General features: G+C 50.6%; 1 protein-coding gene across 1 annotated transcript in view; it reads left to right on the top strand.

Moving 5' to 3' along the window:
* Positions 1-11,183: 11,183 nt before the first annotated feature.
* Positions 11,184-12,011, top strand: part of SYN2 (synapsin II) — a 150,533-nt gene continuing 149,705 nt past the window's right edge. Inside the window, exon 1 of the mRNA XM_070463319.1 lies at positions 11,184-11,758. Coding sequence (XP_070319420.1) covers positions 11,373-11,758 — 386 coding nt within the window. The 5' untranslated portion in view covers positions 11,184-11,372. The remainder of the gene's footprint in view (positions 11,759-12,011) is intronic.

The following is a 12,011-nucleotide window of genomic DNA, read 5'->3' as shown; positions in this document are numbered from 1 at the left end:
TCCAATGAATATTCAGGACTGATTTCCTCTTAAGATGGACTGGTTGGATCTCCTTGCAGTCCAAGGAACTCTCAAGAGTCTTCTCCAACACCACAGTTCAAAAGCATCAATTCTTCGGCGCTCAGCTTTCTTTATAGTCCAACTCTCACATCCATACATACCCACGAGGCTCAGTGGTAAAGTTCCACCTGCCAAGCAGGAGATGTGGGTTCAATCCCTGGGTCGGGAAGATCCCCTGGAGAAGGAAATGGCAACCCACTCCAGTATTATTGCCTGGGAAATCCCATGGACAGAGGAGACTGGTGAGCTACGGTCCAGGGGGTCCCAAAAGAGTCAGGTACGACCGAGCCACTAAACAGGAACAGTGGTAGTCTGGCTCTTGAGCCAGGCTTTTGGCTTTTGAGCTAGGCCTTAAAAGGTGAGGAGTAGTTAACCAGTTTGGCAAGGGTGGCAGAGGGTACTAGGACCTATGTATGGGCTTTACCTGAGAGCCACTGGTGGGGGCTGGGCCTAGCTCTTGCCCAGGGCAGGATGTCAGGGGAGGGAGAGGGGTGGTGGTGCTTCCCAGGAGCAGAGCTCACCAATGGGGATGGGATAGATGCCCTAATTCTCACCCACCTAGTCGGAGAGCTCCAAAAGGTGTTCTACAATATCCACAATACTGCTCAGTGGATTGGGCCCCAGTTGTTCAAAGGGGAACTTGCTCGCTAACACACATCTTCTCTGCTTCCTTCCCTTTCTGTCCTACTTGTCCATGTCCCCACTGGATCCCTTCCTGGGATCGCCTCTTCAGCAAACTGCATGCTTGCGATGTGTCTGACTGTGATCCCATGGACCGGAGCCCTTCGGGGTCCTCTGTCCATGGGATTCTCCAGGCAGGAATACTGGAGTGGGTTGTCATTTGTGCTCAAATCCTAACGTCATGGTGTGCGTCTGGGCAACTAACCCCATACAGCAAAGGATGGGCAGAGTGCATTACTGGAAGGAAGAACAGTGTCAGCAAAGGCACAGAGGTATGGCAAAGCATGACCTGTCTGGGGACCAGAAAGAAGTTGAATACTGTATGGCTGAGCAGTCGTTCAAGGAAGCTCAGGGGAGATGAGCTTGTCAGGCAGTGTGGAGAAACATGGGTGCCCGGGGAACCCCAGTGGCTTGACCCTTTGTGGAGAAAGGATGGTGGGGTTAAAATGAAATGTTGTAGAAGTTCAGAGGATGATTTGGTGGTGCGCGGGGGCACTGCCTGGGGGCTTCCCGGGGGCTCAGAGGCAAGGAATCCGTTTACAATGCAAGAGAGTCTGCCTGCAACGCAGGAGACGCAGGTTCCATCTCTGGGTCAAGAAGATTCTCCTGGAGAAGGAAATGGCAACCCACTCCAGTATTCTAGCCTGGGAAATCCCATGGACAGAGGAGCCCGGCGGGCTACAGTGCAGGAGGTCGCTAGGAGTCGGACACGACTGAAGGGACTAAACCACCAGCACCCGGGCACTGCCTGGGGAGCAGGGAGGAAGAAGACCCTGCCCTCCTCTTCCTCTCCTCTCCCTGACGCTTTTGCCCAGGGCTCGGGGCTCCCAGCACCGGCTCTGGGGCTCAGCACACTCCATCCCACGTAAGCGAGCCTCCTGCCTTCCAGGAGAGATGCTGGCCGCCTCCCCCACCTGCGGCGCCGAGCGGTCGCCGGGGCTGCAGCGCAGGTACCGAGGTGGGCGGGGCGCCGCCTGCAGCCCCCACGCGCCGCCGTTTCCAGGCCTGGGACGGCTGTCTGTCCCCAGCGGCGGCACAGACGGAATTTTCCTTTCTGCAGCTGCGCCTCCCCGCCGCCGTCCCCACTCTCTGAATGCCAGGCTCATCCGAGGCCTCCCGCTCAGGCAGTCATTGATATTCTCATCCTGTTGCTGGCTCCTGTCAATGGAGGATGGAAGAACCGGGAAGGGCTTGCAGAGAGGCTGGGGGGACCAGGTGCCTTTCCTGTCTGCGTGGACGCAGGGACAGGCGTTTCGGGCGAGCAGGTGGTCATAAGCAGACCTGAGCCTTGTTTTCTTTTCCTTTTGTCTTTCCTTTTTCTTTCTTTCCCCCTTCCCTCCTCCTGGGCTCTGAACTAGGCATTCCGGATTCAGAAATGACTCAGTTGAAACCTTTGCCCTCACAAAGCTCCCAGTTGAATGAGGGAAACAGAACATGATGACCCAATACTTACAGTTTTGTGTGCTGAGTACTGTGATTGAATTATTTATGTATTTCAAATATTTGTTGAATGATCAAAGAAAAAAAAATTGAATGAATGTTAGGGCATGGAGGAGGGAGGTGTAGTCAGGGAGGTGTCTTTATAGAGACAGTGGTGTCTGAGCTCATTGGGAAGGGCTGGTTATAATCACTAGCCCTTGCTAACTGCCGGGTACCTCACTAGGCCCTTTTAGCTGGAATCCTCATGACAAAACTGTGAGGCAGACAATCCTACTTTACAGAGGAAGAAAACCCCAGAGAGGTTGGATAAATTGTCTGAGATCATAAAGGATTCCAGAACAGCTCCGTCTTCTGCAAAACCTGTGGTTTTCCACCAGGCCCGGGGAAGCATATCCCAAACAGGGGGAACACCTTGAGCACAGGCTTGGGGGGCACACTATACATGACACAGGAGCTTATTCTCTGAAACCCTTGGCTGTCACGCTCTCTAATATACTTGAGCACTTTCCAAAGCACTCACTGTGGCTTGTAGGAAAAGCAGTTGGCAGGTGAGTGTTCAACACTTCCTCCTAGAGTTGGGAATTCGAGTCTGAATCTCAGCTCTTCTGTGACGGGCTGTGTGACCTTGGGGAAGTCCCTTCCCCTCTCTGAGCCTCTTTTCTCTCATTTCTTTAAATGACGCTGTGATTCTTACCCTATAGAGTTGTAAGAATTCAAGGCAATATGTGAAGCCTTGAATTACAATCTATCCATTCAAGGTGACTTTGGAATACCCAGGACTGGCTCTTGATGAAGGGTTTGGCTGAATCACCAGGCAAGGGGACTTTTAGATAATTGGATAGGGAATGCCTTCCATCTTCTAAGAAATGAGGATGCTGGCAGACAGCCTGCTGCTAGCCTGCTTCAGATGGACCAGATGCTATTTTGGAGATGAGAAAAGACTTTCTCTTGACAGTGGCAGTGTAGAGAGAAGATAAAAACCAAGAAATGGAAATAGTGACTGACTCCTGATCAGGAATGGGAGACATGCAAGCCAGCCAGGTGTCTCCATCCCTTGAGAGGGCCTCTAGTCCTGGCAGCATCCTGCAGATGTTCAGGGTGAAAGGGAGGGGATGGAGAGAGAATGCTGATGGACTCTCAGGCTGAATCATACTCATGAAAACGACAGTCACGTGTTTGACCTTGGACTATGACTCTGTTTTTCTCCAATCCCTGGAGTTGGTTGTTTTCAAGAGAAGAAGAAATGGGGCCACCTCCTCAGATCTGGCCCTGGCATTGAGGAACTTTTCCCTGGGGACAGCCACGCAGGAACTCAAACAATGTGGTGTCAGGGTGGGGGTGGGAAACGTCCTTCTCAATGCACAGATATTTACATTAAGGAGTAAAGCCATTAATGCCTCATGCCATCTCACCAGTAAAGAAGAGGATGTCTTTTTTTTTTCTTTCTGGCCCAAATCCTAAGGTTCTCGGCAGAGATATTATAACCATATTTTCAAAATAAAATCTTCACAGAGTCTATGAATCACATCCTGACCTCTTCAAGAAATGGGAGACCCCCCAAAAAAAAAATTGACTGCAGAATATTACATACCTATTAAGCTGTTAAGTGGTAAGCCACGGATTCAAATATTAGTCTGTTTCCAAATTGGAACATAAGTTTCATTACACTCTTTTTTTTTTAAAAGAAATAACTGCAAAAAAAAAAAAAGAGAGAGATAATTGCTATCATGAACATGTACTTACCATATGCCAGACACTGTATTGGGCACAATTTATACATGATCTCTTACTTTTCTTCAGTAACTCAGCAAAGAATGATTAACCCCACTTTACAGATAAATAAACTGAGTCTCATTACAGAAATTGCAGGAGGCTGCCTGGCTAATAGGTGGCTGAGGCAAAGGATAAATTGCTTGGGTCTGACACTAACGATCTAATTGATCCTCGGTCTAGGAGTGATGGAGCAGGATGGGGAGTCAAGAATTGCCCACTGTTTCTATAAACAGCTCATTTACTGGCCTCTTGTAAATATCTCGTCCTACTGCCTGGAAGGCATCTCCTTGAAGAGGAACTGTACCAGAGGTAGAGAGAGGGGGTTGCCTCCTGCATGGGCTTGGTACAGAAGGCTCAGCTCTGGTCCCTGGGATGGGGTTAAATGCTAAGTGGAAGGGATGCTCTTTTACTTATCTGTGAAGTGGTGTGCAGATGCTGCTACAAAACAACCTCTGATGAATTCTCTGAGTTTCCCAGGCAGGGAAAACCCACTCTGTGCTGCTCCTGCGTGCATGACAGCAATGTTCCTCTATCACCATGGCAACAGCCAATACACCCGCATCCCACAAGAGGCCAGAGCTGCTCTGTGGGGAGCTGTGGTCCAAGCTTGGTGGGAGTAGGAGTGGGGTGTATGGGGGGGAGGGGTGTCTCATCAGCTAGATTCTTCTTGTTCCTGGAGCAGGAATGTTTATACAGGATTTGGAGCCTCCTATGCCTGCAGGAATTTGGGCAAAGGGAGATAGATGGCAGGGAAGCTGAGGAGAGTCCAAGAGGCCTATTATTTTTTCTATGGCTTCCAATGAATGTGTTTATTAGGCAAGCTGCTGATGAATGCCACCCTTCTAAAGATGCCTGTCGATACGCCCTAATGCAGAATCTCATGGGCCTTGCACACAAGCAGACCTGACTTAGAGCTTTGTAACTTTTTAGTTCTAAGAGGTCACGTTGGTTGGCGTACCCTCTCTGAAGTCTAATTGCTTCATTGGCAAAAGGGGGATATTTAACACCTCCATTATGAGAGGTTAAATGAGATGACACATGGGCAGTTTCTGGTATCCGGTCAGCATCTAATCAGTTGCAGTTATTATTATGTCCCCAGTACTGTCAGAGAAATGGAGACTTGGCGAGGGGACCATTTCTGACTCCCTTAAGTCAGGGGCAGACTTGGAATTAGAATTCGTGCCACCTGTGTTGCTTCTGGGTGTCCCAGCTTCTCTCTCTTCCTAAAGCCATCTGCCAGCGTTCAGCTTCTGTCCCTGTGTTCCCCAGCTCAGCCTGGTGACATCAGGCGCTCACTTCCCCCGGTGGGGCCCCGCCCAGAGAATCTCACAGCACCAGACCTTAGGGATCACCCAGCTTAGCGCCCTCTCCTTCATCTTTTCCAGGCCAGGAAATAGAGGCCTGGAGACAGAAGTGAAGTTCCTTCTTCAAGGTCATCCGGAAAGGCAGAAGTCATTAAGAGTGCTTGTTATCTTTATTTTGGCAGCTATAACTCAGCCCGGGAGTAGCTGCAGAGGTGAATCTTGTGCTGTCTATGAATTCCCTTGGGTGTGCAATGTGGTGATACGTATGTATGAGAAGAGGTCTTATTTTGCATTTTAGTTATGCTAGTGGCAAGTTCTATGATTCCCCTGGCATCAGAAATATTAATAACTAACATTTGCACAGTGCTTTACAGCTGATAAAATACACTCACATACTTGATCTTATTTAGGCCTCCAAATAGCCCTTGAAGGTCGTTGTGATAATTATTGCCATTCTTTTACAGATCAGGAAACTGAGGCTGAGAGTGACTTCTTCAGAAGGATACAGCTACAACGAGGCAGGTTTAGGAGTTGAACTTATGTTTGTGAGATTCCTAAATGCAGCAAAGTGGCCCAAGCGACGTGCCACCTTCAGAGAATTAAAAAATGGGGACATAGCTGTCTTCTGTGCCGGGGTGGAGGAGAAGGGCATCCACAGGGCTGAAGGCCACGAAGGCCTACCGGAATGCAGATGACAAACCCTCAGTTCAATCAGGTTCTCCAAATGACAGGTCACAAGATAGTATGGGAGGCAATCATGATGCCTCTTCCAGTAAAGCTTTGTCACCTTCAGAGTGTCCCCATGTTATCTCATGAGAGGCCCAGGGAAGACCTGTTCCTTCCAGTTTACGTAAGAGGCCCAGGTTGCTGAGCAGCTTGTTGAAAATTGCAAGGCCAGTGAGTGAGTGATAGAGTCAGGACAAGGACCTGTTATACTTCCTGAACCCAAACTCTACCTCGCCTTAGGGCAGCTGGGTCTCAATGGGGTCCCAGATCCTAAGGCATGAGGGAGGGACAAGGATAATATTTACGTTTCAACAAACTTCTGTTTGGGAGGAACCGAGACGGTGCACCAAGGTTTGCCTTTAAGCTCTGTTTTTTGAGCTCTGCCTGCAGAACGCTCCTGTAGCCAGCCTGGCTGCCTGTGAGCCTTCTCCACTGCACTGCTGCTCAAGGGGAAGAGAGAAATCCGAGAGGCGGTAAAGCATTTAAATTGGTTCCTGATTTTAGCAGGATTCTTTTCATCTGCCATCGCCAGATGTTTGCTTGTGTTTACAATTCAGTGGGAAGTAAAGATTACACAGGGAAGGACCTCAAAGAGTCCCAGGCTTCCAGGCTTGGAAGAGACATCCAAGATTCTGACAGTTGGTTTAGTCAATTCCTGAATGATTAAGAAAGATGGGGGAGACACCCCCCACCTCCCGCCTTCCTCACCAATTGCTCTGGGAGAAATGTCTTCCCCCCGCAGATGAGGAATGGTGCTAGTTGGTTTCAGAGGAAGATAGGTAGGAAAGGGCCTAAGTGCACCAGAATTTTCTATTTTACAGCATTTCCTAATCCTGCTCCTCCTTCAGTTCCAGACAAAAGGCATTGGTGGCTCAGACGGTCAAGAGTCTGCCTGTCAATACTGGAGACCTGGGTTCAATTCCTGGGTTGGGAAGATCCCCTGGAGAAGGAAATGGCAACCCACTCCAGTATTCTTGCCTGGAGAATTCCGTGGACAGAGGAGCCTGGTGGGCTCCAATCCATGGGGTTGCGAAGAGTTAAGACACAACTGAGCGACTAACACACTAGATAGATGAAGAGCACTATGTTCTCCTTGCTTCCGGATCCTAGATCCACAGGTAAGGATAAGGGAAAACTGAATTACAGCTCATGAAAAGCCCCAGCTCATTTATAATGCAGCGTCTTTGCACACTGCAAAGACACTTCTCGGCAAGGACTCAGAGGAACACGGAAGATGTTGGTTTAAGCAAGTGTGATTTATAGTTGTGCCAACAAATGATAATCTTCTGACCTTATTCAACTGATTAATAACCTCCCATGCCCAATCATAAGAAAATAGTCTGTTCTTCTGCAAGAGTAATATCTTATAAAAACCAACCAGAAGATAATTGTGAATGAGTGGAATGTTTGATAAATATTTTTACTGGTCTTGTGAGCCTCCATTGTATCAGTGAAGAACTCTCTAGGTAAGCAATTCTCTGGGAACATTTTGATCTAGCAACCAAGACTGGGAGACTTCCTGTGTGTTGGATATTATATCAGGCTTTGCGGATCATTCTAAGAGAACTAGGAGACAGAATTCCTTACTGGGATTGCCATCTAAAGAAGTAGCTGGATAGGGACTTCACTGGTGGTCCACTGGCTAAGACTCTGTGCTCTGAATGCAGGGGGCCTGGGTTCGATCCCTGCTCAGGAAACTAGATCCCACTTGCCTCAACCATGAGTTTACATGCCACAGCTAAAGAATCTGCATGCCACAAAGAAGGCAGAAGATCCCATGTGCCACAGACCTGGCACAGCCAAATAATAAATAAAGATATTTAAAAATTTTTTAAATAGCTGGATAGACACCAACAAAATAAATATATGCATAACTACAGCCCCTCAAAGCACTCTACAGACATTTGAGTGCATTCCACATGCCAGGTGCTATTCTAAGGCTTAAGGAGTATAATGTTAATACAGGGAAGGTCTTTGCCACCAAGGGATAGATCTCTACATTCTTATGACTTACCCAGTGCATCGTCCCTGACTTTGCTCTTGCCATTGCCTCTGTCTTGATTGTCTCCTCCAGTCTGTCCTGGTTATCTAAATTCTACCCATTTTATAAGCCCTCCCCTGTGAAATCTTTTCTACCCCAGAGATGTCTTCTTCCTCTGGCTCCTTTGACACTCACTGCCTGCTCCACTTTCTGGTCACACACAGTTGTTGTTGTTGAGTTGCTAGGTCATGTCCAACTATTTGCAACCCCGTGGACTGCAGCATACCAGGCTTTCCTGTACATCACCATCTCCTGGAGTTTGTTCAAACACATGTCTATTGAGGCGGTGATGCCATCCAACCATTTTATCCTGTGTTATCCCTTTCTCCTTATGCTCTCAGTCTTTCCCAGCATCAGGGTCTTTTCCAGTGAGTTGGCTCTTCACATCAGGTGATCAGTTTTGAAGCTTCAGCATCAGTCCTTCGAACGAATATTGAAAGGTCATACACAGACTTCTCTGCTATGGTTAGTTATGTGTTCACCTATTTCAAAGTTGTCTTCTTATGGGCTGAACTTGTATTTTTTTCATCCTTGAATCTCCTCTACCCTCCAGTGCCTAGCATCATGATTTGTGTGTATCAGTTTCTCAAAACATGTTTGTTAACTGGTTGATTTTTCAATATTATATGTGCACTACAAGCTTAGTGGTTAGGGGGAATTACTTAGTGAAATATGAAAGAAAGATAATCCATTCATCCAAAAAAAAAAAAAGTGATGCAGTGTCTGAAATCCCATGATTAGAGATTCATGCCTTTGAAAAGATTCCCCTAATTTTCTAAAACAGTACTTCTAGGAAGGACAATATACTAATCAAAGTTTATTTTCTTAACATATTAATGACTTACTAGTTTTATTCTGCAATAGACTCAAGAACTAAGTTGGGTATAGGTGGATTGTAAAAGAGCAGAGTCCTTGCTATGTATCAGGCAGTGTTCTTGATGCTGGGGTCCAAAGATGACCACGACCCAATCCTATCCTTGAGATGCTTATACTCTAGTCAGCAGAATATTTTGTTATCATTTCTTCAGGGACTCTGATGAATCCAAGGACAGGCAATGAAACACAGCCCAACGTGGGGACTGAGGAAAGGCTTCCTGGAGGAGTCATCAAGGTGCATTCCTCCAGGACTTCGCTGTCTGCACGCCTTCCCCACTTCTCTGCTGGTAAACTCTTACAGATGTCATCACAAATGTCACCTCTTCTGAGAAGCCATCCCTAAGCCTAGAAGGCAGAATGAGTCCCTTGTTGTATGACAGCATTTCTCACATCTTTTTGTGGTGATTGATCCTCCCTACTCTCCCCACTAGCCCACATGAACAATGAACTCACAAACGGGCCACTTCCTAATCATGTCATTAGGGAGATGGGTGAAAGTCGCTCAGTCGTGTCTGACTCTTTGGGACCCCATGGACTATACAGTCCATGGAATTCTCCAGGCCAGAATACTGGAGTGGGTAGCCTATCCCTTCTCCAGCAGATCTTCCTGACCCAGGAATCAAACCCAGGTCTTCCACATTGCAGGTGGATTCTTTAGCAACTGAGCTCCCAGGAGAGCCAGGGAGGAGATGGAAGACCGGTGTATTACTACAGTTGACCGAAGACCTCTCAGGCATCACCGAGTCTCTGGCTCAGGGCTAGACTGTGCACCTCCAGCTCCCAAGCTGAGTGCCAGCTGGGATGTAGGAAGCAAGGACTGCCTGCCAACACTAGCACCAAGCTGCTCAGTGATTCCATTCAGTCCAGTACATACTTAACTTACTGAGCACTGAGTTCCAATAAGAATAAGAATCCGGCCACCACTCCTAGAATATTTACTGTGAGCCAGGTGCTTTACATACATGATCTCACTGGCTCTGTGTAACACTTTTGTAAAGCGTGATCTCCTTTTACTAGCTGAGGAAAATTGGCTGGGAGGTCTGATTTTGCCGAAGGTCACACATCACTCAGAGTGGTCTGAATGTAACGTGCATCTGCCGTGCCCTGCTCCAGTTCAATGTGGGGATTAAGTATACCTCCTGAGAGATGAAAACAAAGGTCTGGGAGTGGGGGGCATACAAGATTCAGGGAGCGTCCACAGGAAGGCACTAATCAGAAAGACTTCATGGAGTTCAAGGCAGATCTGGCCAATAAATGAACTGGAAAAAAGACATTGATCTTAAACAGGCGACTTTCTTGGTACAACACAGGATGTACGAATATCTGTTAGCAATGATAGAGAAGGGGTGGGGGAGTCTTAGATGTCTCACTTTGGGGGGCTCCTCCGGGGGGAGGGGGATCTCCAGCCTCTCAAGTTTCCTCTCTCTTATGGAAGAGAAGGAGGAGAGGATAGGTGCTTTGAGGTGAGGCATCTCTAAGGTGCAGATGCTGAAAGTGCGTCTCACACACCCTTCTAAGACGGGTGCAGAGGGCCTATCCCCCACCCCCTTACTCCCGAGAGTGAAGAAGATGACCCTTGGCTTCATCACCAGGTCTTGTCACCTTAGGGTGTGTGTGGTGGGCGGGGGCGGGGGGGGGCTTTCTCTCCCAGCACTGAGCAAGGGATAGTTCTTTTTCTTCTCACCATAGGGTGTGTGTGTGTGTGTGTGTGTGTGTGTGTGTGTGTTACTGGGGGCGGATTATTCCTTTCTCCCTCACCTGGGGGTTGGGGAGATGGCACTTTCTCCCTGCTTTGGGAAGGGAGGTAGTTCTTTTCTTTCTCATTCCCGCCTGTGTGTGTGTGTGTGTGTGTGTGTGCGCGCGTGTCCGCGCGCGAGAGAGGAATGGCTCCTCTCTCACCTCAGAGTGGGGAAGCTGACATTTCTCTTCGGTCCCAATGGGGACAGTTTCCCTGGCCTCCATCTCGGGTGGGACACGGTTCTTTTCTCCCCCAGTCAAAAAAGGGGTAGGGGTTCTCGGCTCCCCTTACCCACTTCTTGGGGAGCAGGACTGGCTTCCACGCCCTCCCCACAGAGCCGCGCCCAGGTCGCAGGAGCCCTCGCATTCCGCAGACCTCGAGTCTCCAGACCCCGCAGACTCCAAGTCCCCAAACCCCGCAGACCCGAGGCTCCTAGCCCGCGGCATTGGCGGCGAGTCGGGGGCGGTGCCGGCTCTGCGGAGAGGGGCGGGGCGATCCATGGCCCCGCCCCCGGCCCCGCCCGCTTCCTGGCGCTGAGCCTCGCGCCGCGCCGCCCCGCCCGCCCGGCCCAGTCCTCCGCGGCTGTCTGCTGGGCTCGCGCGCAGCGGACTGAGCTTGGGCCACCTCAGCCACCTCAGCCGCCTCACCCGCCTCAGCCCCTCGCCGCCGCCTGCGTCTCGCCCTCTGCGCCGCCCGGCCCCGCCGCCCCGCGCGCCCCCAGCCTCTCAGCCAGATGATGAACTTCCTGCGGCGCCGGCTGTCGGACAGCAGCTTCATCGCCAACCTGCCCAATGGCTACATGACCGACCTGCAGCGGCCGGAGCCCCAACAGCCACCGCCGCCGCCCCCCGGCCCGGGCGCGGCCTCGGCCTCGTCGGCGCCCCCAGCCGCCTCACCCGGCCCGGAGCGGAGGCCGCCGCCCGCCCAGGCGCCCGCGCCTCAGCCCGCGCCGCAGCCGGCCCCGGCGCCGTCGGTGGGCAGCAGCTTCTTCAGTTCGCTGTCTCAGGCGGTGAAGCAGACCGCAGCCTCGGCCGGCCTGGTGGACGCGCCCGCGCCCGCGCCCGCCGCCGCCAGGAAGGCCAAGGTGCTGCTGGTCGTCGACGAGCCGCACACCGACTGGTAGGTGCCCGGCCGCCGCCGCTGCCGCCGGGGGCTGGGGGCTGGGGGCTGGGGGCGCGGGGGCCGCGCGGAAGCGGCTCCGGGGCCCAGGGAGGTGTCACAGCGACGAAAACCAGGGTCTGGGGTCCCGCGGTGAGGAGAGGTCCTGCGAGCGCGCTTGTGTAGGGGGCGGGGGAGGCACTGATCAGCCTCGAAAGGTGAAGTCTGAGGTAAAACAGCCCCTCAGTTGACTCAAATCCCTCATAATATGCTG

This window comes from Odocoileus virginianus, unplaced genomic scaffold (assembly GCF_023699985.2).
Source record: "Odocoileus virginianus isolate 20LAN1187 ecotype Illinois unplaced genomic scaffold, Ovbor_1.2 Unplaced_Contig_2, whole genome shotgun sequence".
NCBI lineage: Eukaryota > Metazoa > Chordata > Mammalia > Artiodactyla > Cervidae > Odocoileus > Odocoileus virginianus.
This window is presented reverse-complemented; position numbering and strand designations above follow the sequence as displayed.